Source organism: Pholcus phalangioides, unplaced genomic scaffold (genome assembly GCF_987345545.1).
Source record: "Pholcus phalangioides strain wild (caught in Gottingen) unplaced genomic scaffold, Ppha-v1.0 ptg000030l_1, whole genome shotgun sequence".
Classification (NCBI taxonomy): domain Eukaryota; kingdom Metazoa; phylum Arthropoda; class Arachnida; order Araneae; family Pholcidae; genus Pholcus; species Pholcus phalangioides.
The window spans coordinates 2,272,099-2,299,854 of NW_028301620.1; the positions used below are offsets into that span (position 1 = coordinate 2,272,099).

At 36.1% G+C, this 27,756-nt stretch overlaps 1 protein-coding gene across 1 annotated transcript; it reads left to right on the forward strand.

The window, feature by feature from the left end:
- LOC149067444 (E3 ubiquitin-protein ligase ariadne-1-like) lies at positions 1-27,253 on the forward strand. The gene is made up of 14 exons (XM_089252674.1): positions 1-488; positions 8,879-8,946; positions 15,543-15,624; positions 17,451-17,516; positions 17,851-17,943; positions 18,211-18,266; positions 18,562-18,628; positions 19,266-19,372; positions 19,790-19,904; positions 20,543-20,673; positions 22,905-23,046; positions 24,388-24,564; positions 24,678-24,790; positions 26,836-27,253. The coding sequence occupies exons 1-14, from the start codon at positions 270-272 to the stop codon at positions 26,915-26,917; spliced, it is 1,518 nt and encodes a 505-aa protein (XP_089108800.1). The 5' UTR covers positions 1-269; the 3' UTR covers positions 26,918-27,253.
- The last annotated feature ends 503 nt before the right edge of the window (positions 27,254-27,756 follow it).

Here is a 27,756-nt window from a genome sequence, read left to right on the forward strand (position 1 = left end):
TTTGACGTCACGAAACAACTCTATTAAAGCAGCTATTTAACACTACTGACGGAACATTTCACTCAATATTCAGAAATAGTTTTTATTGTGTGTGTGGCTGTTAATTTGTCAAAATTTCCTTATTTTTCGCAGTTTTTGAACAAAATTAGGACGCACGCCGTTCGCCTCGCTCCGTTGATTTTCCGTCCGAATCTTTCTTGTTTTGCTTTGCCCCCTGCCAGATATCGCGAAAAAAAAGCCGTGAAGAGTAGCCCATCATTGCTAGTGTTATGGATACTGGGGATGATAACCAGCTGCTGTATGATGCGGCCGACTCCGGTAACGAGTCCAGCGCCGAAGACGAGGATGAACTGTCCATCACGCTGGAGCCCGAGTCATCGGCCAGGGATAAGATGGACACCGAAGATTTCCACTACGAAGTCTTCTCTACGGAACAGATCGTGCAGCACATGGTAGACTGCATTCGGGAAGTCAACACCATTGTCCAGGTGAGAAATCTCATTTCATTCCGTGCACCGCCCAGGCTCTATCGATCATTGTCAATTTTAGCCATTGCCCGGATGAGGGGGCTGGGCGATGTCGGGTGCTTTATTATGCATATAAAATACATTAACATTGAATATAAAAACACATTATTAAAAAGAAAAAAAGTATATACAGATTTAAATATTTCTATTATACAATATACAATTTATTCCGATGAGCTCTTCTGATGCCCTTTCCAGCTTTATTGAGCCCGAGCCCCCTGTTCCTCTCTGTGGCCAAGCGCCAGGTCCTGGACCACGTCTTCCCTCGTTGGCTTGTTGGCTAGTATGAGCCCTTCGTTTCACATTGGTCCGACCAGGTCCTTCAGCATGAGGGGAGGGGGTTTGTTCGATTATTCAAAAGCTCCTCAGCTTTTGGTTGGGTGCTTCACAGTTTAAACACTGATCATTGGGACTTTGTTTCTTGATTACTCTTTCACTGGATCATCCTATTTGAGGTCAGAGTCTTCCCATATTTCGACCGCTTCTTCTCTCTCCGATTGCTCTCCCTCTGTGTCGTATTCTTCGTCTTCTAATTCTTCCATTTCCTGGGAGAGTACCCTATCGACGCTGTCTTCGGCTTCTGCCCTTGCTCTCAGTCTTTCGCTCCTCCTCAGTTGTTGCGTTTCATGTGGAGTCTGGATGGTCTCATCCCTCTTGGTGTGGAGATGTTCCTGGTTGGCCTCTAGGAATTTAACCAGGTCCTTGATGGTTTCCAGGGCTTTTCCATCTCTCCATCCTTTTGAACCATTCATGCTCCAACTGAGGGAGCGGCTTAACCAGGTGGAACTCTGAGGTCTTTTCGCACTCTGTTATGTAATGCAATGGGCTTCCGACTCCTCCACACAGGCACTTGTCATTGTTTGAGATCCCGAAGCGGAGGAAGTGGGTGGGGAACAGCCCGTGGCCCGAGAAGAATATCGTCTTCTCTCTGCTCCAAGATCTCTCTCTCCACTGTATTTTGGGCAGGACCCTATGGATTAACTTCCCATGTGTGGCGGGGTGGTCCCAGAATTTCTGCCACTCTCCAATGATGTGAATCTTTATTATACTTTTTGCAGTCGCTGCTGGAATCTTTTTTTCCAGGAGGATTGTACGGCTCAAGGTTGCTGCCTTGGCCAATCGGTCCACCTGCTCGCTCCCTTTTTCTCCGACATGGCCACGAACCCAGTTCAATTGGATGTTTGGATTTTTTAATAGAGCCCTGCGGATGGTCCTGGCGTCCTCGTGTCTCGTGAGGGGGTCTCTTATGGCTTCCAGGCTGGATCGGCTGTCTGTGTATACTTTGGACTGGGTCGTTGTGTTTTCCAAGCTGCTTACCGCTTCTCTTAGAGCGAAGAGTTCCACCTGGAAAATCGTGCACCCTGTCAATATCCTCTGCTTCTACTTCTGGGTTACTATGTCATCCTCGTATCTCACGAAGGCAGCACCCGTTCCATCCTGGGTTTTAGAACCGTCTGTGAATATGGTGGTTCCTTCGTATGAGATAGGGCCCGTTTCTTCCAGGGTGATGATCTGGCTCTCCTGGATGTCGGTGGCGGAGTGCACATCCCAGCCTATCCTTCACTGCTCTAGCTCACTCCACTGGTATTGGGCCTCCCCCAGACTGATGTTCCTCTTTAGTCTTGTCACCATGGCTGCTTTGGTGTCTTTCCTCTCCCCCCCCCTCCACTGACACACAATTATGCACATCTCTACATTTGTCAAGTCCTTGAAAATTTACAGATTCTCTGATGTAGATTATTTAAGTTTTCTCATCACATTCAGTGTACGATTTCTGATTTTGCCACCCTTCTCCCTTTCTTGACCACACATTCTTCAAATTTTCATCCTATAGGCTATAACCCGCTTAACCCCAGCAAATGCGCCTTTGTCTTCAAGTCACTATTTTTTGGTGGTTCTCATGAGTGAACACTTTGTCATTTTTTGGTCATTTACTGACCAGTTTGCTCGCTTCTCTACATCACTCCCTTGCTTACGCACTCTCTACGTCACTCCCATCCTTATACTCTGTACGTCACTCCCATCCTTATACTCTGTACGTCACTCTTATGCTTACTTTCTCTATGTCACTCTCTACATCTTTCTTTTGGTGGAACAGCTTTGGTATTGGTCACCACTTCCTTCAGCAATTTTTTTCCGATGATAAGTTGCTGAAGCCGACATAATGGCGCTGGGTTGAAGTACCTTTTAAATTTCTATAATGATCGATCCCAGATGTTGCTAGTTCCGCCAAACTAATTCTATCTTTTGTTCCAGCGCGTCTTTTTGATGGCTCGACAAAAGGTCACCTAGGTGCTTTGATGCTGAAGCCAGCATAGAAAATATAACAATGCTGAAAAACGACAAACATAATAATAATAAAAATATCACTATCTATACTAAACATCAGACATCATAAGGTATCCACTCTTTTGAATAAACAATGGTCCTTCCTGTTGTATAAATAAATAATCTATGTATAAAAAAAATGAAACCCGGGCACTCTTTTAAGTAATAAACCAATCAAGGCATAAAAGTGATTACAACTAATAGAATGATGCAAGGATGACTTCACTCTCCGTTACCATACAAAGATTTTATAACGACTGACTGTTGCGAAGTTTAATTTTCTGGAAAGAGACAATTCAACTGCCTTTGCAGGGAATCAAACCTTTCACTTTCTGGGTGAACACCCTAGACCACCAGGCTTTCATAGTCTTGGTCTAGGGCAGTGATTCCCAACATGGGTGTTAACACCCCCTGGGGGCGATAGAATTTTCCAGGAGGGCGGTAGATGCTACGAGTATAACATAGGATCCTATGGGTTAGATTGCGATGGGAGAAAAATTTCTAAAGAAGGGGGGTGATGGGACAAAAAAAGGTTGGGAAACTGGTCTAGGGTGTTCACCTGGAAAGTGAAAGAACATGGTTTCGATTCCCTGTAAAACCAGTTGAATTTTTTCTTTCCAAAAAGTTAATCTTCTAAACAGCCAGTTATTAAAAAAACTTGGTAATGGACCCCAAAGCAGACTGTGCCAAAATCTGCGATGTACGTTGCAGAACAATTAGTGCTACTGCAGAACATTTCGGAATAATTTTAAGAAAAAGTGCAAAAAACACTATTACATGTATGGAGATTTTTTCCGCAGAACATTTCCAGTCAGCCGAGAGCTCGGCGCAGAACAGTGCTAAACATTCTGCTTTGGGACTAATGGAATGATACATGTCGATTGGAGAAGAAAGTTATCCAAAAAAAGGCTCTTCCAAATTTTGAAAACACATGCTCGAACAGAAGATACAACTGGTTTGGCAGAACTAGTGCCACCTGGGATTGACCATTTTAGAAATTTAAACGATATTGCAACCCAGCTCCATTATGTTGTCTTTGGTGACTTATCAGAAAAAAGTCGTCGGATCTCGATATTTGGCTTTATAAGATGATAAATAGTGATTAAATTATATGTAATACTGATAACTTGTTTAAAATATGCCTGCTATATTTCCGTATATCAGTAGAAGAAAAGCTGAATAAGACCATAAAAATTATCGTTATTAGTTAGAAATTTTTGAATAGAATGTCAATAATGCTTCCCAATTTTTTTTTTTTTTTTTTTGCTGATCTGTTTGTACAAAATCACGTAGAAAGCTTCATTATATGGTAGGTTTTTTACAGGAATATTTTGACTGGTAAAAACTAGGCACTACCTGGCTGTTTGTTTATCAATAAGGCAGAGCTTGACAGATGAAGACAAAATCTGTCAACCAAATATTACGAGCCAAACTCAATTTGGGTGTGGTAGCCCAGGTCAATGAGATAATCATTTAGACTTAGAGTACCAAAGGATGTTTAGAGGTGTCACTCGATACCCAGTTCGTCCTTGTCAGAAACTACCCTGACACGGGACTATAACACAAATTGTAACAACATGACCACAGAAAAAGATTGCTGCCGCAGCATGGATATTAAAACTTAAAATGTCGAACCTTACCATTTGGAATCAGCAATAAATTGTAAGTCATGGTCAAGTTAGCCCTCATGTGTGTGCAGAAAATTACTGTGGTGCGACAAAAGTGATCAAATGACCTTGAGTGTAATCTTTTTACCAGAGCTAGTAATTCTGCAGAAAATTTTAGCCGCAAATATATTTCTTAGTCACCATAGAAACCTGGTGCCACTAGGTCCCTTCGGGCCTACTACAGGAATTTATAGCCTACTTGTTTTTACTTCTGTCCATATCAACATTTCGTAAAAATGCTATATGTCAAAATTCTCAATTTTTTCAATGTCACTAAAAGCGCCTAGACACACATTTCCCATGTTCTATAAAAATGTCATGTTTCTGACCAATAGAAAGACCAATGTAGCATTTTTACAGAACAGGAAAATGTACATGAAGATACTTGTAAGTGGCATTCAAAAAAATTGATTCTACGTAAGACATTTTGCACGGACAGTGACGATATGATTAGCATACTGTCCGTAAAACCATCAGTGGTAAATGCCATGCCAACCATGTCTAAATCTGGTGCAGATCCAGTGGTGAGGGAGCAATTACTACTCCCAAGAGCCAGATAATATTGGAAAATTTGCTTGTCCCGTAAAATATGGGATGCATAAACAAACCTACATAATAAGTCGCTTCTACCGACACGTCCTGAATCAACACCACCTGTAGAAGATGGCTTTACCTGGATATTATCTGATTAGCTCTGTTTGTGCAGCTGAAGATGTCTTGATGGACTCATATCACGAGGATCCAGATTCGAACCCTATCAATTCCACAGTGGTGGTCGGCTGAAGTTTGTTTTCGGTGGTTCCCAATTTTGCTATGTAAATGCAAGCCAACCTTCCTGATAAAAAGTCTCTCCACACAGAGCAACAGGCCCCTACAACGGTACTAATATTCATTCAGTACACTTCACTCATAGTTTGAAAAAAGATGGCAGCACTATAACAAGGGAATCACACAAGAACAAAACTTCACATTAGGTTCACAACACATGCACTCCAACATGTACTAATTTGTTAGAAGTTCCCCAGAGGAAAATGGACAAGGTGGATGTGTGGTTCAGTAGTCGTAGTAGCTAAAAGTGCCTGCTTTTGCTCAGGCGTGGACCTATAGGAGGGGGAGCTATTGCCCCTCCCACAATAATATGGATGAATTTGTCTGTTCCATAAAATACAGGACGTTTCATCAGACCTATGATATGAGTTGCCCCTTACCCGATACATTGTCCTTGAGACATGCCTGTGCAAAATAGGGTCTGGAAATAAGTCTACAAATAGCAGTATATACCATACAATTGGGAATGTACCATTGGGCTGATATGGAGAAGAAAATTTCATCAGGAAATTAACAAAATATCTGGAATTGTCATTGCAGGAGGTCTTTTACATTACAGTTTCAAAAGTTGGAGATAAGTGCCTAAAATTTTGATAACTTTTGTTGCACCGCAGTCATTTTCTGCACACGAGGGCTGATTAGACCGCGACTTACAATTTATTTGCTGATTCTGAAGGTCAGATGTTTTTATACTCACATAGAGGTTGGTGCGCTAACCCCCTGATGTGGGACTCCCAGTGGTATCAATCTTTTTCTGTGAGCATGTTGCGTTTCTGTTGTACCGCTGTGTTAGGAAAGTTTCTGACAAGGACGAACCAGGTATCGAACTCGCAACACCTCTAAACATCCTTTGATACTTTAGGTGAGTATCTAATCTATCTGGGCTATCACACTGGGCCTAAAAATTTTTGAATATGATTGCTAAACTGGTGTCTAAGGATGATACAAAATTTTCTGATTTCTCTACAGTTCGTCTTTTAACATGGGAAGGGGTTATCAAGTTAGAGAAAAGCAAGGAAAAAAAGCACTATTTAGGACCATTTTTCTTGCTTGTCTTCTAAGAGATTTGGCTGGCACCTGAATATTTTTTTGATTTGTTAAGCTCATTATATACAGTGCGTCACAGAAGTTTAGGCACAACAATAATTTTGAATTTTAAGTTATTTAATGTAAATTGTGAGACTTCGCAATCTATATTTTGTGCAGAATTCTTGCGACAAATCATTAGCATACACTGAAAATGAAACATAAATCTTGACTATTTGCTACATTATAGCGAAAGCAATAACAATGCATGCCACAAAAATTCAGGCGCAAATCTTAAATATCCTTTTTTAGAAATCATGTAAATAATTTTAGTAATGTGATTTAACGATTACATGAACTAAATTGCTTTTTATAATATAATGAGGTTTGTCCATCATAACCAAACGCTCCTGTACCATGACTTAACTTCCACCTTCCTGCCTACTGAATAAAATTCTTTGCTTTTTCTCGGATCATGCAGATAATAAGAATAACTGTCTGGGCTGTCTAAAAATTACACTTTTCATCACTGAAGAGTATGTTCATTCATCTGAATGTGACATACTTTTGAGTACTGTCCAATCGCACTTGCTTATTATGCTGAATTGAGCATATCCGATTCTCTTGAAATGTTCAATTCTTTTCTATGTTTTATTTCACTAGCAGAGTGATTTTGTTGCGAAGCAAGTTTTTGTTGTCTTGTAAACTGGTCACTCAGGGTCTCCCAGGTCTTTATTTCGGTTTATAATGCTCAGCACATGCCAAAACATTATAGATGCCTCATTTACATTGATTTAATTCAATAGAAACCTAGTGCGCAGATTTTCCTTGTAACCTCAGTGCCCACATCCACAACACTTCCTTGTTTGAGGACTGTGCAAATTTCAGCATGGTCACTCGCGAAACATTCAAGATTCATGTAGGAACAGTGAGAAACACCTTCCCCCTTTGTGACGTAAATTTACACAGCATAAATTTGATTCTGTGCCTATACTTTTAAGTCACATGAAATTTGATTTTTGTAATTTTTCTCTGAAATTTGTTTTATGAAACCTCCACCTCATATATTCTAGAATGCATGATTTTTGATCTTTGGTAAAATGATTAACAAAATTTAACTCTTATTTTTAATTCTATTAAGGAACATATTATGGGCCTAAACTTTTGTACTGCACTGTATATATGTAGTTAAATTGTGATTGAAACTTTTTGGTGAGAAAATAACAATTAAGATACATCCTTAAAGGCAAAAAGAGAAGCCACAGGAAAAAAGAAAAAAATAGCTGAAAACAATAGGGGAAAAAGACTGTTCAAAACTCCATGGGGAAAAAAAAATATTCAAACCAGCAGCAGTAGGTAAAAAAATAATCTTATGAGCAATGGAAAATAAAATCATCAAAAAAACTACAGTCATTCACTACAGTTTTTTTTTGTAGATAATTCAAGTATTTATTACTGAAGTATTCAATACGTTGAAGAAAAATATTCATGGGCCTGTACCACACACACGCGCACACACAAAATATGGGATCTCGAGGATTAGACACAAATCATTCTACATGCGCTCAAATAATGAAAAGTTGAGACATTTTACTGCTTCACATTTCTTAGGAAATATCATTTTGACACTTTCTGCAATACTAATGCCTAAGAGAAGAGATCTATTGCAAAGTGCAGCCCATCAGGTTTGGTGAGATATCTTGTCAATAGCATTGTAAATGTTAAATGTGTGTGTGTGTGTCTGGTCCTTCAATATCAATAATGTTGAGAGGGTTAAGAGCCCCATTCTGAGTTGTATGGAGTTCAGGGAATACATTTTTCTATATTATCAACACAATAATAACTGATTTTTGTTTAATAAGTATGGAAGCTAATGTTTTAATCACAAAGCACTAATCTTTGACTTGTAATTTATGCAGAACTGAAAAAGATTTGTTTCAGTTTTCGATAATTGACACCTAACTTGTTATAGTGCAAACATTCCTTGAAAGTAATGGTGGTGCTAAATCAGGATTTGACTATATATTGTGGATCTGTGAATGGCAATGGCAGAGCATTTTCAAAAGGGAGATCAACTAGCATTTGTGACTTGAAGCTGGAAACCACAGCACTATCACCACACATATACAGGGAGGTTCTAACATTCCTGAACAATTAGCTTCTTAAATCGGTTATAAGGGGTCTTCACTGCTTCTGGTCGCTAAAGTCACCAAATTTTACTGATTTCAATTATGTTTCTTATGGTGGGAGGAAGGGGAGTTCATTAAAAACAATTTATCTGCTCTCTTTGTAAAACTGTCGAGGAACTGCATACTTTGTTTGTCAACACCAAATATGGTTGGTATATATTGAGACATATAGGTTTTTTTAGCAAGTTTGTTTCTTCAAAAAAAAAATACCCTTTTAAAAGTGGACAAATAATTTTCATACATATTGTATTTCATAGCAATGCAGATCCAGTGATAATATTGTGTTGATGTATATGAATTTTGTTTGTCTTAGATTCCTCCAACCACCACAAGAATCTTATTGAATCATTTTAAGTGGGACAAAGAGAAATTATACGAGAGGTTTGTTTGTTTTTATTATTTACTAGCTATAATACCCGATGCTGGCCGGGTTTTATTCAATTAGGCTTTTTGTATCATGTGATATCTCCCTCTTTCTTTGAGGGACATACAAACTGTGTCTAAGTTAACCAATATGGCGACTTACTGTCCGACTCATGAAATTAACAAATCTAGATTTAAAGAAATATCGAAATTAATTTTTTTTCATTTTTTAAGAGGGCGCTAGGTTTTTCAATTCCTCCCTCCCCCCCTTCAACTTCAAGTTATCAATCTGCCTCTTTCTGCTTCCAAAAATACTTAATTAAAGCTGTGGAATTTCTTCGATATACTTTACGGGCCCATAATTAATTTTGAAACATCCTAAACTATATGAATTTATGCAGTTGAATATTAAAAGACAATATGTTGACATTAATTTTTATCAAGGAAACAATTATTTTCTGGATATGATGCTGAGGTGAACTTGGAAAGAAAAGTCATCACGTCTCTGCCGGGACTCGAACCCAGGCTCTCTTGCATACCAGGCAAGCATGCTACCATCTACACCACTGGAGACATGACCCTGCCTTCCTTATTACACGCCCTGTAGCATGAGGTGCTGAAGTAGAGGCATTAGTAACCTCTGTTAACTTTAGGAAATGGCCCCCGGGTGGGATGGTTTGGAGTGTTAGAAGATTCTAGCTTTTTAAAAAAGCCATCTATCTCGCTCTAAACCATGCCACCCCGGGGCCATTTCCTGAAGTTAAGAGAGGCTACTAATGCCTCTACTTCAGCGCCTCACACCACAGGGCGTGAAATTAGGAAGGCAAAGTCATGTCTCCAGTGGTGTAGATGTGTTCCAGACTCTGCCACGAAGCTGGGCTGGAAGAGATCTCGGCAACGGGATAAGTCCAGTGACAAAGTTCTGGCATTCATTCATTCAAGTGGTGTAGATGGTAGCATGCTTGCCCGGTATGCAAGAGGGCCTGGGTTTGAGTCCCGGCAAAAACATTATGACTTTTCTTTCCGAGTTCACCTCAGCATCATATCCGGAAAATAACTGTTTCCTTGATATCTCGGACTGAGAAAAAAGCCATCTATCTCATTAATTTTTATGCTTGATAAGATATAAATAAATGGTTGAAATCAATGTTATTGCATGGATATCCAACTCAAAAGTAGGTCCGGCTAATTACTTCATATTTAATTTTCTGGGCTTCTTATCTCTAAGCGAACTCAATATTTCAAAAGTCGAGAATTCAATACACTTTCTTAAAATTATTGATGTAGTGGAAAACCCCACCAAATTTCCGCATTTCTACAGTAAAATCGGCAATTTTAACACTGATTTGTATGGGGATCATCCTTTGCCTGACCCTCAAAATGATGCTGATGATGATTCTGATGTCTATTCAAAAAGCCTCATTACTGGGAGGATTGAAAAAGTGGCAAACCATTATGAAGGCATGTACATTAGGGTGGAACGAAAAAGGATGTTTTTCACTTTTTTTGGAAATTGATGTTGCCTTAGTATTCAAAAGATGCCTTTCAAGGTTTTAAGAAGTTATACCAAAATATTTTAATATCTTGAGGTTCCTCATAGACCTTAAAGGTCAAGCAAAAAGACTTTTCTAAATACACACACAATATTATATAAAAATCTTTTTAAACATAAACGAAGTTGATGTTTTTTAAAAAGCATTCTCTAAAGAAAGAAAAACAATTAATTTAAAAGTTATTCAGTATATGAGGCAAAACTGAATACATATAAACCCAGAGAAATACTCACAAGTTAAGAGTTCCATATATAAGTAATAACTGACAAGCAAATATGCAGCATTTCAGCTGTCATGGCAGTTGAAAGGACAATTTTTCAAGCACTCAGAATATAGTGATTGATAGAGGGAGATGAAAATAAACCCTTTTTTTGGGGGTGGGGACGAAACTATAACAGTGTTCCAAATTAAAAATACAAAAAAACCATAGTTTGACGATATAGGCGTCAGGAGAATGGCTCTATTGATTCCTCTATCACACTGTTATTACATTTCACTTTTTTGCAAAACAGTCCGCTTTTTTTCAAATGATGGAAGAGTACTCCTTGATTTCATTCTGGCTTGAATGAAGCCTTCACGAATCGGTTGTTGATACAGCAAGAGATGCTTCAGTTAAGAGTCATACTCACCATTCAATTGCTTTTGTGTGACACGGAAAATTCAGTATAGATGGAAAAGCAGGTCCAGATCATTTTTTGTGGGTCTGTTTCCTGATTTTTTATAATAGGTGGTTCAGTCACTCGCACTTGATCCCATGCACGTAGTTCCAAATAGTGCTTAGCAGAAAAGTTTATTTTCGGAACATGGAATGTACGGATTTCTGCTTCTGATAATCCTTCATTTCTAATTTTCAGAATTCTCTTGGTTCCCAGTTTTTTGTAAATGAGATTCTCATCGGAGAGTAATGAGAGCAATAAATTCTCTGGGTGGGCGTAGAAGTTTTTTTCTCCCATCACCCCCAACGCAATCTAACCCATAGGATCCCATGTTATACCCGTAGCTTCTACTACCCCTCCTGGAACATTCCACCACCCATGTTGGGAATCACTGATCTAGATGCTTCACAAGATGCCTTAGAGGTAACTCATTAAAGTGAAAAAGTCAAATAAGCCATTGCAATGGATGGCCTATTTCTTTCTCTATTAATCTGATAACACCATTTTTATAACCAATATTGGTAATAGTTCCGGCGCATCCGATCGCAATCAATGCTATCGTATGAAAATCTTGCTTCAAAAAGTCTAGGATTGATGACTTTATATCCCTTGCTCTACTGCTTCTTGGAGTTTGTGACAGAGATAAATTGACTCGGGTTCCTGCAATATAGTTATATGTTCTTCAGATATGGTTCTTCTATGGAAAGAATCACCTTCTTCGACATTAGCTAAGGTTTTGTCTTTTCAACTATCAAAATATATTCCTCGCACATTTTTAGGAATTTTAGGAATTTTATCTTGCAAAAGAACTCTCTGTGATGCTCTTTCACGCCTTATTTTCATCCGGTCTATTGTCATATTTGGCTTCTCTTTCGTCAATAACCCAACATCTTCCAGCACAGCATTCGCAATAATTGTAGCTGATCGATCAGACACACCAGTTCTATCACAAGCGAGAGCAACATTTGGTAATTTAGTTCTCATCTGTGAGGATGATGATAACACTTCAAAAGCAAATGAAGTACTTTCTTCGGCACCGATCAGTAGTGGTAGACGGAAATGCTAACTTCAACGGTAAACTGTGTTTTGGCTCATATAGATCACTTTCCTCAGAATCATTGGATATAGATGAGTTTTTAGTGGTTGATGAACTAGTTTCCGCCATTTCTTCTTGAGACGACTTCAAATGGGATATCATTTTCCTTTGTTCATTGTTTTTCAATTTCTTCGTTGTTAGGACATCTACTCGACCAATGGCCATCTTGCATGTACTTCTTTGATCTTGCAAGAAATCTCGCTCTAAATTTGGGACCTTTCTCAACTTGTCACACTTACAGTCTTCAAAATCACATTTGCATGCTGTAATATCGAACAATTTTCGTGCTTAGCAATGAAAAGATTTCAAGTTCAACTTGAAAGTTTTAGAATCTTTTCTTGCTTTCATATTTTTCTGAAGATTCTTGTATTTACAGTAAAAGTTTTTGAAAATTTTGCATATCTGTTGGTGAGAAACCATAGGAATTAAAGTAGTTTTCCAAATATTTTCTATCTTTTGCACGATAATTTCAAGAATGTATGCAATAGCTGGATCTTTTCTTAATTGTTGTGCCTTAATATTGCGTTGAGTCAGCAAATAAGAAAGCATTGCCATAGGTGGGTGAGACCTGAGAATCCCACTCTTTAGGATTTCCTAAAATATCACAACAATAAAAGCTTCTGGTCATCATTTTGACTGCTATACACCCTCTCAGTTAAGGTGTAAGAGTGCTAATGAATACTGAAAACAAGGGGAAAACATTGAGGTCACTGAATGAATCACATGTTTAGGGGAATAGGAAAGCCTCCTCTGCGATGCCGTGTTACAGAATTCCACATGTGCGTAAAACTTCAGGGGCGATGAGGAACCTCAAGAAGTTTGAATTTTGGGGAAAAATTAGAAATAGCATTTCTTCACATAAAGGCATATTTTAAATTCTGTTAAAATTTTGCTAGGGAACCACGGTAACCAAAGTAAACGTTTGGAAAGTGATTGTTGAGGCCCAAAAACACCATTGTTGCCCGACAGTTTTTTGCCCATTTGGGGTATTTGCCCTGCTCTGGCAGAATTTTAAAGTAGCCTGTCATTCAAGTCGGGTCCCATTTGATATATATGCAAAATTTGGTGACGATTGATCTAAAATTCTAGATTTGTATAGAGAACACTCACAGGGAGAGAATCAATTATATATATATATATATATATACTAGGGGGGCTCTGCCCCCCTGCCGCCTTTGGCGGCCAACCCCCCCCCCCCCCCACTTCTCTTCCGGACATATCTTGTTTATTTCGTCCCACTTCATCAGCGTGCTATGGAAAAGGGGAAAGGGACGTGTGAAAGCACCAGCCTACTGAAGAAGCGAATTTTAATGAAAATAATAATAAAGCAACAAAAAACAAATGAGATTCATCAAGTATCCCCAGAAAACTTCCCCATGGGGGTCCCCAGATTCAATTCGCTGAATTTCAGTGGGGCCCCACACTGGATATATCTTGGGCTACCGATGTGTTGCAAATTTTACAATGTTAAACCACAAAAATCAATGAGATACATTCAGGGGCACCGAATTACAACCTGCCAACATTTCCATAGATGCCCTGACCTGCAAGCTTGTCGGACACCCCCCTGTGAGAATTTTTCATTTTTATCAATTTTACAACGAATAAAATCCAGGGCCCCACATCCAGTAGCGGGGACACAATACGCTGATTTTTAGTGGGGCCCCAGACTGGCTATATCTCGGGTTTCGGCTGTGGCAAATTCTACAACAGAAAAGAATGAGATTCATCCAGGGCCCCCAAAATGAAACCTGTAAACATGGAGCCCCCGACTTGGAAGCTTGTCGGTCATCCCCCGGAGCGAGTGCCATGAAAAATTTCCATTTGTATTCGTTTTACCAACGAATAAAATCCAGGGCCCCCAAAATGAAACCTGTAAACATGGGGCCCCCGACTTGGAAGCTTGTCGGTCATCCCCCGGAGCGAGTGCCATGAAAAATTTCCATTTGTATTCGTTTTACCAACGAATAAAATCCAGGGCCCCCAACCAATTACCCGGGACACCAATTCGCATACTTTTGGTGGGGCCCCAGACTGGCTTTATCTCGGGCTTCCGCTGTTGCGAATTCTACAACAGAAAAGAATGAGATTCGTCCAGGGCACCCAAAATGAAACCTGTAAACATGGGCTCCGACTTGGAAGCTTGTCGGCCATCCCACGGAGCGAGTACCATGAAAAATTTCATTTGTATTCGTTTTACCAACGAATAAAATCCAGGACCCCCCAACCAATTACCCGGGACACCAATTCGCATACTTTTGGTGGGGCTCCAGACCGGATATATCTTTTGCTTCCGCTATCGAAATTTTTCAACGTTAAAGCAGCAAGAAAACAATGAGATCCATCAAGGGCCCCTGGAAATGAAAACTTTTTACTTATACGTGAAATCTTCCCCGGGTACCCCGACCCTGTGTTGGGAGCACTGCTGTTGTGTGTGTATATTATACATATATATACCTCTCGGCATGGACCTCCCCCCCCCCCCCCCACAAAGGAAGGGCTGACAGGGGCCACAACGATTCTTATCACTTTTTGATTTTTCACACTATAAATTAATCACAGAGGGGCCCTGAAAAGCTGGTTTGGGGGCTCGAAATCTAAATTCCAGCCTAAGGGCTCTGCTGTAGGATGTAGGAGCCTCTTGGTACATGCACATAACATGGTCCCGATGGGTCAAATGGGTCCCGATATGTGAATATCGACCCAATATCGATATGTGATATATGATATCATATCGATATATGAATATGAATGTACGATATATGAATGTGAATATCGATATATGAATCGAACCCACTTCCGTAACAGATTTCCGTCACTCAAAAATTTCACCCACTTCCGTCACTCAGTTGCTTAGCAACAGGCCCTTTTCGAGTTTGTTTGTGATTTTATATTATAGAATAGATATATAGATGCAGCTACTACTGAAACACTTATTTGGTCTTTGTGAGGTTCATAATGGTTGATGTTTGAGTTCAAACATTAATATTTACTAGTATGGTTTTTCCTTCATGAACTAAACGTTCAACTGAATCAGTAGTTATAGCGAGATTCTCATTAAAAGCCATAGTCTACTTGTTATACAGGACTCTTTTGCTGTAATTTTGATTCATAATAATCAGCCGATAACATCATCTATAGAATTTTCATTCCTGCCTATTTAAAGGAAAATGAAATTTGTTGACTAATATATTGTATAAGTTTTTTAGTAATTTAATAGAATTTAATGTTAATGCTTATGATTAATGTGTTGAAAATGTTATTTTTTATTTCGATCACATTTTTAGATATGTATGTGTGTCCCTATAGGTACTATGATGGTGATCAAGATGCTTTGTTCAAAGAAGCTCACATTATTAATCCATATAAAAAACAGACTGGATCCAGTAAAGTATGCATGATTGTGTTTATATTTATGCAATAGAACCTTTACCAATCGGAACACCAATGGACTGAAATAATATTTTGTTTTATAAAGGTGCACATCAAAGCACCAATCATTGAGTGGATTATCTTTTGATTCCATTCAAGACAGGTTTCTGTCTCGTACAGTGTTCAGTCTTAAACAGGCTCTGCTGTATCTTTTAATCCTTGCTAATGCAATAAAAATTGTATGTAATTAATTATTGTTATGAATGCAACATATTAACATTATGAAAAGTGCACCAGAACTGAATAGTAATATGGTTATGTAAGAGTTTACTGTATAGTAATACACTGACTTGCGCCCCCCCCCCTCCCAACTCACGTCATCCTGCATTGACATTGTCTCAGCCTAAAAATTATTTTCTTTAATTAAGGATACACACATAAATGCAAGCTCTTCATCTTGCCATTCATGCATGTCTGATTTTTTTGTGCAAGCATGCACAACATTGGACAGTGATACTTTAGCAAATAAAGGGAATTCATTTCAGAATTACATTTTGGATTAAGGTTTTCATGGAAAGTCATTCAATATTTATTCCAGGTAAAACCTAAAGTTAAAAGATAAGGGTTATGGAACATTAAGGGAATATAGAAGAGTTGATCAACTTTGCCCAAGAATATTGAGAAGACACCAACGAATAAGGCAAATACACAAAAAATAATAAAAGTCCTTATGCATTTCAATACCAATGGGTGCCGTCTTCAGAGGAAAAATTTTAACCACTAGTCTCGCTGATCGAGTTTTCCACTTGGGTTGAATACCAAATCTTAACGCTCGGTTGCTCAGCGGAAGAAGTACGTCTGTTCACTTCAAACGTCGTAGTCAGAATGAAGTTGTGAGCTTGCGTGAGATACTAATGCAGGCTTAAAAAAAAAAAATTTCCCTCTGAAGACGGCACCCATTGGTGTTCAAATGCATTAGGACTTTTATTATTTTTTGTGTATTTGCCTTATTCGTTGGTGTCTTCTGAATATTAAGGGAATACTGTAAAAAATACAAACTGATCAAAGGTTGAAATGAACAGCTACAAAATGGGATAAATGAAAATTTACAGGAAGTTAAGCAACTGAGGATCTTTTTATTTTACACCATGTGTATAACCTAGTTGGGTTCATAGATGTTCCTTTATGTGATGTGATCAGCTCATTTCTTTGTTTTGATGCATGCATTTGGAAAAGATGAGCACCTAAACTGTCCAGAGTGGTCAGTTCATTGCTAAGAGTTTTGCACCAAAACAATGTTGTGCAATGAATACATTCAAGCCTGGGCTGTTTTTTTATGCACCATCTGTTAGCTCAATCTTTCATTTTACATGAAATAGTTGAAAAACTCTCTGAAAGAAAAATGGAGGTACATCTGGAAAGAGCTTTCAAAGCAAACATACTAATTAGGATTGAGTATCAGCTGCTCTAATAATGATTCAGCTCGCAACATAGCTATGTTGAGTGAGCATGTGTATTCATGCCAACTAAAATGTGCATTAATCGAGGTAGAAACATCGCAAAAAAAAATCTTTAAAGGCAAAAAATTCCCAAGTCCAGATAGCACTGTATTATAAATGTTTAAAGTCTCATGAGAAATGGTAAAAAAAATGAAAACATTTATTTTGATGTATAATTTTTAGAAGTAAAGTAAAAAGAAATCTGCTTACATGTAATTTAAGGTATTGCAAATTTTCTCAAAACGATGACAGGTTAATGTTATTTGTTGTAAAAGAAAACTGTTACCGAATTAATCAGTTTAATTTTTTAAAATTGTCATCTTTTTTTGTATTTCAATTTGTGAAGGATTCCTGTAGGTTTAGTCATGGAACTGAAGAATGTGAAGTTTGTTTGCGTGACATTCCAAGACCAGTAAGTGGAAAAAGTTTATCTTAATTATAAAAAAAAATTTCATTGAAACTATGAAATCCAGTTTAAAATACAATGAAAAGGTTTTGTATTTAATCAAAAATTAATCACTCAAATATTTTGAATCTTTCAACTAGATTCTTTTAAAATAATTATAATAAAATTTGATTTTATAAACCTTCAAATTTTAGTTGCATTTATGTGAGGTAAAGTAAATTTATTAAGCATTTTGAGAAAGAAAAAGCAGAACTGTCTTTGCTGTTTGTATAAATTTTGCTACGTTAACAGTACTTCGATGGAAAAGATGTTATATTATAAACTTTAATGTTTGTTGCAGATGATGACTGGGATAGCCTGTGGTCATCGCTTTTGTACAGAATGTTGGAGAGAATATCTTACGAGCAAAATAATGGACCAAGGGATGTGTCAAGTATGTGGGAATTCATTATCTTATCTTTTTTTCCAGCATTCAATGTATAGCATACATAATGATATTCACATAATCAGTTTCTTTAATATTTTGTTTTTCAAAACTAATGTAGCCACTACATCAGTATAAGGGTTGCAGAGATAGAGGCTAAGAATTATACATTAATTAATTAATAATTTTGCAATATGATTCGAAAAATTTCAAACAATTATTGAGATTAATAGCTTTCATTATATATGTTTTGGTTTAACTTTTCTTTTCTAACAGATTATAGCATGTGCAGCTCATGGTTGTGACATACTCGTGGATGATCAAACAGTCATGTGAGTATTTTTATTGTAATTATCTCACCCTTTTTGCTCAAAATTTGTTACAACATTTAGCTACTTTTGTCAAATATGATAAATTATTTAGAACATTGTAACCTTGCTTTGGTTGATTGGTTGAGTACAGCTCGCACCTGTTTTGATTCAGTATGTCTTTCCATTGAAGGGGAGTGACATCTATTCAAAATAAAAAGAAAATTTCAATCAATAGTTTCCCTGTATGATTATATCATGTAAGAAATGCACTGTTATACAATTATGTTGATGTATAAACTTTTAATTTTTTTTTCAGGACATTAGTAACTGATCCAAAAGTCAAGTTAAAATACCAGCAGCTCATCACAAACAGCTTTGTTGAAGTATGGAAAAAAATTATCCCTTTTATTTTATTTTTTGCATTAGGAATGCAGGATTGCCTTGATAAAAGTGTTGTTTATTCGTGTGTTAAGGCCCATGAGATAATTTTCCTTTGATTTGCTGACTGATGATAACTCAGGGCAATTAAAAATCATAACTGAATAATTCATTAGTTCAATATGTGAAGCATATATATTTATATGACTATAATTTTATTATGATAATTGGGTTCATAATGTAATTTTTAAGCTATTAAAATATCAATCCTGATTTCAGTAAAGAATAACAATTCAAGTAAGCTTTTTTGAAGATATGAGAATAACCAGGACATTTTATAAAAAAGCTTGTGACAGCCAAAATTACAGGCATTATAGAATAGCAAGAGCACACATGAAATTAAGAAATACACAAAGGCAACTCTGCCCAAGCCAAGATATAAGCTCAGACCTTCTTATTTAAAGAAGTATTAGCTGTAATATCTGAAAAAAGTGACAAACCCCACACACAGACAGACAGACACACAGAGAGAGAGAGAGAGAGACAGACAGACAGAAAATCAATTTTATATATATAGATATTTCAAGTGATAATGCAATTTATCTGAAATGTGAGAAGAAAATATTTTTTTTTGTCCTATAGTGTAATCGTCTGCTGAGGTGGTGCCCTCAACCAGAATGTAATTACGTTATTGCTGTACAATATGTGGATGCACAACCTGTTACTTGTCGCTGTAGGCACACATTCTGGTTAGTTAAAGTATTTATGTAATAATTCTAAAAGTGTTGTTAAGAATTACTGTATATAGTCGTGTACGAGTCATTTTGTTGTGTAAAAATTTGCTCCAAAATTTCAAAGGGGTTGACGTCTAAACCTTGATTTGTGTTATGATTTTGGTTTCCCTCAAGTGAGGGGAAAGGGTTGGACGTATGCACGAGTATATCCAGCCTTTGATAGTTTTTCACAGAACAAGTTTACAGCATAATTGGTAGAAAATAAAAGATTGCCTTCATGTTAAATTTATGATTCTTATCAGAAGTATTTGAAGATTATTTTTAGTTTTTCTTTACTCTGTATCATGTAACTCTTACATAAGAATTAACCATTTTCTTTTCTTTTATTGCCTTCTTAAGTATTTTCTATGTTATTGCAATAATTATTTTTAGCTTTTCATGTGGTGAGAATTGGCATGATCCTGTCAAATGTCATTTGCTGAAAAAATGGCAGAAAAAATGTGACGATGACAGTGAAACATCGAATTGGATTGCTGCCAACACTAAAGTAAGTTACTGGTATGGTACTCGTTTTGATTATTCTAACACATTTTCCCAGTTTTTTTTACATTTTAATTTTTTAACCTTAATGTCTTCCTTGTGAAGTTGTATAGTCATGACACAATAATTCATATCCCATATAGTTGTTTTTATGAATTTCACAATTTGCTTAGTTGCCATAATTGCTGGGTGCATAGGATCCTTCCAATTCAGCAGTCTTGAATAACTGAATTTTTTTATAAGTTCTAAAATCTAATGTTAATTAAAAATAAAGTTGATCCTATTCACACAGGATGTCCCTCTGGGATGAATTTTTCTGAAGTTGGCTTTCAAAAAGAAATATTTCTGAAGATTTTGTTGATGAAACTTACATTTCTCCAGTCTTCATTATCCTTCCCATATCAAAACATTTCTCGGTTTAAAGTTTTCCCTGCTTGCATGGTTCTGATGACGACTGATTAAACATAATCCACAAGAACAAAACTTTAGAAAAAGTGGGATATATTTTTTTACAAACAGCACATAAAATAATTATGCTCCCTCCTCCTAACTTATGAATGAAATATATCAGTGAGTATTTCAACTTTTATCTGAGCTTAGATTAAATATATTAACTTCTTTTTTTAATTCTTTTTTCCATGCCAGGAATGCCCTAAGTGTAATGCCACCATAGAAAAGGATGGAGGTTGCAATCATATGGTCTGTAAAAACCAACATTGCAAAGCTGATTTTTGTTGGGTTTGTCTTGGTCCTTGGGAACCTCATGGATCTTCTTGGTAAGTCGTGGTGTTTTTTCCATTCGCAACTCTCTTGGCTAGACTTGAACCCAATTTAGCACATTTAAGGCAACTCTTACAATGTTTCATCCATAGATTCTTTAGCATGTATCCTGCTGCTGTTGGATGCAAAGAAATCTAGATATCCATTGTCTCTAAATATCTGTGATAACTTTCCAGAGAGAGAGAGAGAGCATCACATTGTTTAATTATTAGACCATCTATCTTCTAAAGCAAAACATCTTTCACAGCTGCCAAAATTGTTGAACTATTAAAATTTAAAAAGTCTGTGGAATGTATTTATTCAGAATTATGCACAGGGTTGGTAAAAAATAGTTTAAAAAACCAGTTTTTTTTTTTTTTTGGTTTTTATAACATTTACATTGAACAATAAGATTTCTGAAATATCATTCAAACTTCTAATAATTAATTAAAATAAAATGTTTATTGTAATTAACACAATTCCCATATTAATCTATAAATATTTCTTATATCTTAATAAAACCAACTTTTGCTATTTAGTTGTTTTATAGCTTAACTCAAGGAAATATTTTGTGTTTGAGAATTCTTAATGTTATTATTAACCATATAATAAAGATGTTTACCCCAGTTACTCTTTCAATATGCTTAATTAGGACTCTATTTTGCAGTAGCTATAATTAAAAACTAAGCAATTACAATGTGTTTAATGAAGCATAATTAATGCAATTTAATTAGCAGTGGTTTGCGATATATAGGGTGACTATAACTAAAGTTCTGATTTAAAATCACTGAAATAAAAACTACTGGTTACAATGACTTGAAAATTTGTATGAATGTTTCTGAGGCAATGGAATTTTGTATGGCAAAGAGGGGAAAAAAATGCTTAAAAATGTAAGATGGATCACACTGTTCTTACTCACATAGATAGAGCACATGGGAAATTTTCTCTGAGAATGGATATGATAGCCAGTCAAGGTAAAATGATAATGCAATTATCTTGGCACGATTTCATAATTCATGAAAACCACAAAAATGAAGTCATTTTAACAAACTACAACTTACACAGAAAATGTTAAATATGTTGTCCACAGTGTTCTGGCTATGAGGTGGAAGTGCAAAAATGCTTGTTCAACTATAGACAAGTAATATCTAAGACCAAGATTACACTATAAAAGTTATTTTATAAAACTTAAAAAATGCCACTAATATGACTATTGGTTGCATTTGCTGTGTGAATGTAGCCGGTATGATTATTGGTTACGTTCTTCAAGTTTTATATTAAAGAACTTTTATCAAACTTTTATAGTGTAATCCCGGCCTAATAAGCATATTTTAAAATTCAAAATTGCAACATGACCACAGAAAAATATTGATATAGTAGGGAGTCCCACACGGGCTAGTGCACCAACCTCTTGGTGAGTATTAAAAAAAAATGAAATGTTGAACATTGCTGTTCAGGGGCAATTCCAGGTAGAAACAATTGACACGTTTAAAAAGAAGTACAATGGACATAGTGGGATAAATCAAGAAGCTTTTCATACTTTGATTTAAGACAACCATAATATTTTTTATGGGCAGTGTATTTTATATGTAGAATTTTTTTTTGGTGATATATGCTTTTATATTGAGTGGCTGTATTTTAGTTGTATTTGACATCCTTATTTGTTATGGGCATAATTTTTTCAGCCATCTCTTTGGGCAATTTGCCTCTTGTGACCTTTTCATTTGTGCATTGAAGCTTTAATTAAATTAGCTGATTAAGAAAAAAAGCATTGATTTAAATAATATAATTCAGCTTATATTTTTTTCTACATTTAATTACATTCTAAGTAAAAATAACGTAGTATATAGTATGTGTAATAAAGTTGTGAATTTCTAAATTAAAAACAAATACAGAAGATGTGGTATAGACTTCAACCCATCATGTTATCCCCTGATACAGTACAGAAAGACAGCTGTTCTATTTCTAGTGACAATAGTGCATGTAGCTTCCTTAAGATTTCAACAACTGATGAAATTTTTGCTGAGGTTTTCATTATGTACTCAGTTGCACCACATTGTGAATTGTGTTTGAAATGATCCTCATATGTGCACAATTTTTTCTTGATTTATAATTATTCTTTCTTTGATGCTCCTATTTTTATTATAAAAATATACAAGACTTGTACTTCAAATTGAATATTTTAAATAATAATATAATTAATTACATTTATGCTAGTCATTGATAATCTGAATTGTTATTCCACCAGGTACAACTGCAATAGATATGATGAAAAAGAAGCCAAGACAGCCAGAGATGCACAGGAAAAATCTAGATCTGCTCTACAAAGATATTTATTTTATTGCAATCGCTATCTGAATCACATGCAAAGTCTCAAATTTGAAAATAAGGTGAAAATTTTTCTTCTTATATGATGTTATTGAGGTGATTTACTTTGATCAATATTTTATATTGATATAATTAGAAATCTAGTTTACTTCGATTTTCAGCAAAAATTTAAATTGAATAGCATATTAGGCTTTTGCATACTCAAGTAATAACAAAATTCAAATAAGCATAATCATGTGAGGCTTTTATGGCTATTATTTACAGAACAATACATTGCTTTCAGATATTAGACCAACATTTTTTTTTCCTTTTTTATTGATTCGTTTGCATGTGTGACAAATTATCAGAAAGTATGTATGTCTCATACAATGTCTGCTTCAGACTAAAATTACATTTTTACATCATTATCTAGCGTGCTCAGGCTATCTGACAACTTATGGGCTACCCATGGGAGATTCTAGGAAGAAACACTTTATTTTGATTCTTTTGTCTTTTCTGTTCAAGTATTCTTCATTTTTATTTTGTGTGATTACTTTCATGAATATACACTGGTAGTTTTGTCTCTGGATAATGCATTGCTGAAGAGAATTTTATGATCCTTGTTCAAGGGAGTATTCCGCTGAAGCTGATTTGTCAACTAAACCCAGCCTAAAATTTTGTTCATGCTGACATAAACTGGAGAAAACACCAATCTGCTTGTAGTGCCAAAATAAATTTTTGCACAACTGCATGCATAAGCAGATACAGGCTCTTTTAATGGGGAAGGAGTGAAGAATCACTGAATGTGTGTATGGGGGGAGGAGAGGGGATTGCACCCTCCTCCATTTCATCTGCCTATAACTGCATGGTGCTATTAAACCTAATTGAGTAATAAGTAAGATGAAAATATCACCTTTTTATTTTATTCAGAGCTTAATCTTAAAACAATTTTTTCATTCAAATAGTTCATGTTCAACTGACCAATCCCATGAGCAAATCAATCTGTGGAAACAGACTCTTTCCCCACCAGACTATATTGGACTTATTTCTTGAAAATTATCATCATTCTTTAGCTTTGACTTAATTCAGTTGAGCTTTGATATCTTGAATGATGACCTTTCCTTGTGTGTTTACGTGCTGGTAAGCAATCTTTGCATTGACCTTTTTAAACCTGCCCAGACCTTTTTTTTGGTGAGCTTGCTTGAATGGAAAAATATTTATCATGTGCATACACACATTGCTCCTAAGTCCAATATTTGTTTGAAATTTTTCTATTAATTTTTTTCTTCTCATAACTTCACCACTTGCAAAATTAAGACAATCGTAAGTTAAGGAACCACTATATTATTTTTTCCCCAGACTAATTGTTTAACTGTTGTTGGGTGTATCATTTTCTTTAAAGTTTTTATTTGCATGTCTCCTAGCTGTATGCATCGGTGAAGGAAAAGATGGAAGAAATGCAGCAGCAGAACATGTCGTGGATCGAGGTTCAGTTCTTGAAGATAGCTGTTGATGTTTTGTGCCAGTGTCGTCAAACCCTAATGTACACATACGTTTTTGCCTATTACCTCAAGAGGAATAATCAATCAGCAATATTTGAGGTATTCTATTCTCAATCCTTTTCTCATAAATTAAATGTGGACATTGTATGATGGAGCTTTTTATGTGAAAAATAATTGGCTAATCAATCTTCCTCTTGCATTACATTTTGAAGCACAATCAGAGAGATTTGGAAAGTGCAACAGAAACACTATCTGAATATTTAGAAAGAGACATCACTCAAGAAAACCTTTTGGATATCAAGCAAAAGGTTCAAGATAAATACAGGTATACAACATTATTTTCTCCTTATGATACAATGCATGACAATTTGTTCATTAATAATTAACGTTTCGATTGCTTTCAGATTATTGCAATTAAGTATGAGTATAGTTCTTAAGAATATGTTATACACACACATATAAGTTTGAGCACAAAGAGCTTAGTGGTTTATTTTTTGGAGCTGTTCTAAGTTAAGATCGGTCACAGTTACTTCAGAAATGGATGATTACAAGGTCTTTACAATGAAAAAAGGTTGAAAGCTGCTCAAATCTAAGCCGAATTGGAATAAGTTCATGGGGAATCCACACCATTGTTAAAGACTCCGTCATTTATTTTTGTATCAATGAATTTAAGCAGACTGCACATCTTTGAAGAAACTTGTCCCGGGCACTCGGTTTAGGCCACCACCCTGGAAATCATTGAAAAAGTCTATGGTATCGTCATGAAAGATTGCTGATTGAAGGGCCTTCGAATAACCAGGTCATTTAAATAAAATGGGTTTACAATATTTTCCATGATAAATTGGAAATTAAAAAGCTTTGTGCAAGATGGGTGTTGTAATTGCTGATGATTGAAGTGAATTAAGGCAAAAGGCATTTCAAAAGAATTTTTCAATATTGGCTCGTAACCCTAAAGATTTTTTACCATAGATGAAACAGGGATTCACTTACACCAGAATCAAAATACAGTAAAACCTGTCCTTAACGGAACCTGTATTAAGGGAAAACCTGAAAAAATCGCGGTCCCGTGATTTCATTCTGTGATCGTAAGGCTGAGAAGAGCTGGAATTAATTAAAGAGAGGCAAAGAGCAACTGCCCTGGTGGCAAAATTCAGGGGTGGAAAATCTTAGGTGCTGACAGAAACACTGTTATAAAATCATTGAATTTTACAGTGGTAGGGACGGCAAAATAGTGTTGCTTTTCTCTAACAAAATTCTTAGTTACAGCTCTGGTGCTGAGAATTACATAAACATATACGATTATGTGCAAACCGAACCTGACATGACAGATATTGACAACCTAATCGAAAATTTTTGAGGAAGTTCTAAAAAGAACGTAAATGTTATTTTCGAAGAAAAATAGTGTAGGGCGGAATTTTATACAGAGGCTGTCAAAATCTGAATACAGTATTTAGTATTTATAGAAGATTTATTTATTTTATCTATATTTAAATTATTTTATCTTCGATTAATGTATTTTAATTTTATTTCAATTGCACACAAGGTTGTTACATAATTTTACACATTATATCAACTGAACCTTCATTAACCAAAAACCTGTGCTCAACTGAAAAAAAATCTTGGTCTCTTGCGATTTCGTTGAAGACAGGTTTTACTGTAATTGTCAAAACAGTGAATGGAGCATGGTTAAATGGTAACAAACACAGCAAAAGCTGTTTTGTCTGCTGGAAAAGTGATGGCCATATTTTTGGGGGGGGGGGATCTTGGAACTTTAGTCCAAATAGACTTTTCCCCAGAAGTTGTCAGACAATTATTAGAAAACATTGCTATACTACTAGGAGATTAGAAAGAACAGCAGCATATGAAATGGCCAAGATTGGCTTGGTGAGATAGGGCCTTTTTTATGTGTCCCAGCCTCACAAATACGCCATTGCAATGGCCAAATTACATGAATTGTGCTTTGCACCACTCTCTCATCCACCAACTTCTATGGATTTTGCCCTTTCGAGACTTTTTTTCTGCTTGGTGGAAAACATTTTTCATCAAATGAAGAGGTCATTTCAGCTGCGGTTGACGAATTTGAAAAGAGTTGGAGAGAATATGATTTTTCTGACGGGAAAAAGAAATATTTAGCATCATCGGAGAAAGTGTGTGGCGCTTAGAAGAGGCAATATTCAAAGATAAAATAGAATGTCCATAAAAAGATTAACAGTTTTTTACCTTATCAAATGTCCCTCATATGGTGAAAATTTATTTTTTCAAGAACTATAAATTTTTTACATAGTTTGTCTGAGTGTTTCAGAATGCGCTGGACTTGTTTCTGTGTACTTTTTGCAAATTATGAGGTTTTTAAAATTTTTTTGTTCTCAGGTACTGTGAAAACCGGTGTAAAGCTCTGTTAGAACATGTTCATGAAGGCTATGAGAAGGACTGGTGGGAATACATTGACTAAAACATGCCATGTCCTCTTTTTTTCTTTGCATTGTGATTTGTGTTCATCAGAGTATCATGTCATCCTGTGTTTTTATGAACAGAGATAAATTTCTTTTTTATGAACTCACAAATCATGAGCTGTTGTCAAGATTTTATTATCAGAATGATGGGTTTTTCCCCCTCTTTTCATCAATCGTTTTTAGCTTTACTTTTTTTGCTTTGTCCGTATTTACTTTTTATTCTGTGAGTAAAAATGTCAACAAATTCTTCCGCTAAATGAGAGTTTTTATACATCATATTTATTGGCTTCAGATTAAATAATAATAATAAATTTTTAGTTATGTTGTTACCAATCGGCCTCTGTATTTTTTAAATCTTTGTATGTTTTGTTTTCTTTAAGGTAGTCAAATCCTGTTTTAACGAATACCGTTATAGCATGAATGAATGAATGTCAGAACTTTGCCACTGGACACAGCTACCTTTTTGGAAGTAAAGTGGCAGGAGTTACAGCAACTTTTTCTCATCAGCTTTAGTGATAATACTGAATGAATGAATGAGTGCCAGAACTATGCCACTGGACTTATCCCATTGCCGAGATCTCTTCCAGCCCAGCTTCGTGGCAGAGTCTGGAACACTTTATTTAGTGTAAAAAAACAAAACAAAAAAACATACAAACTTTTTTACAACATATTTTCCCCGGACAATTGAGTACTGTCTCGATTGACAAATTTTGTGGTGATTGCAGACGAGATGGGATTAGGAGTTGGAGAAGTTTCAGGGTTTAGTTAAGATGAATGTACACATATTAGGTTGGAGGTATATTTTAAAAGCAATTGAGCGCCCCCCCCCCCCCATGCC

What these genes read in the sequence shown, in the direction of transcription:
- LOC149067444 (XM_089252674.1), top strand. Translation starts at nt 270, where the DNA reads ATGGATACTGGGGATGATAACCAGCTGCTGTATGATGCGGCCGACTCC. An exon ending in TGCGTGACATTCCAAGACCA is followed by an intron (nt 17,517 to 17,850) that starts GTAAGTGGAAAA and finishes TGTTTGTTGCAG; the next exon opens with ATGATGACTGGGATAGCCTG. An exon ending in CGCTGTAGGCACACATTCTG is followed by an intron (nt 19,373 to 19,789) that starts GTTAGTTAAAGT and finishes AATTATTTTTAG; the next exon opens with CTTTTCATGTGGTGAGAATT.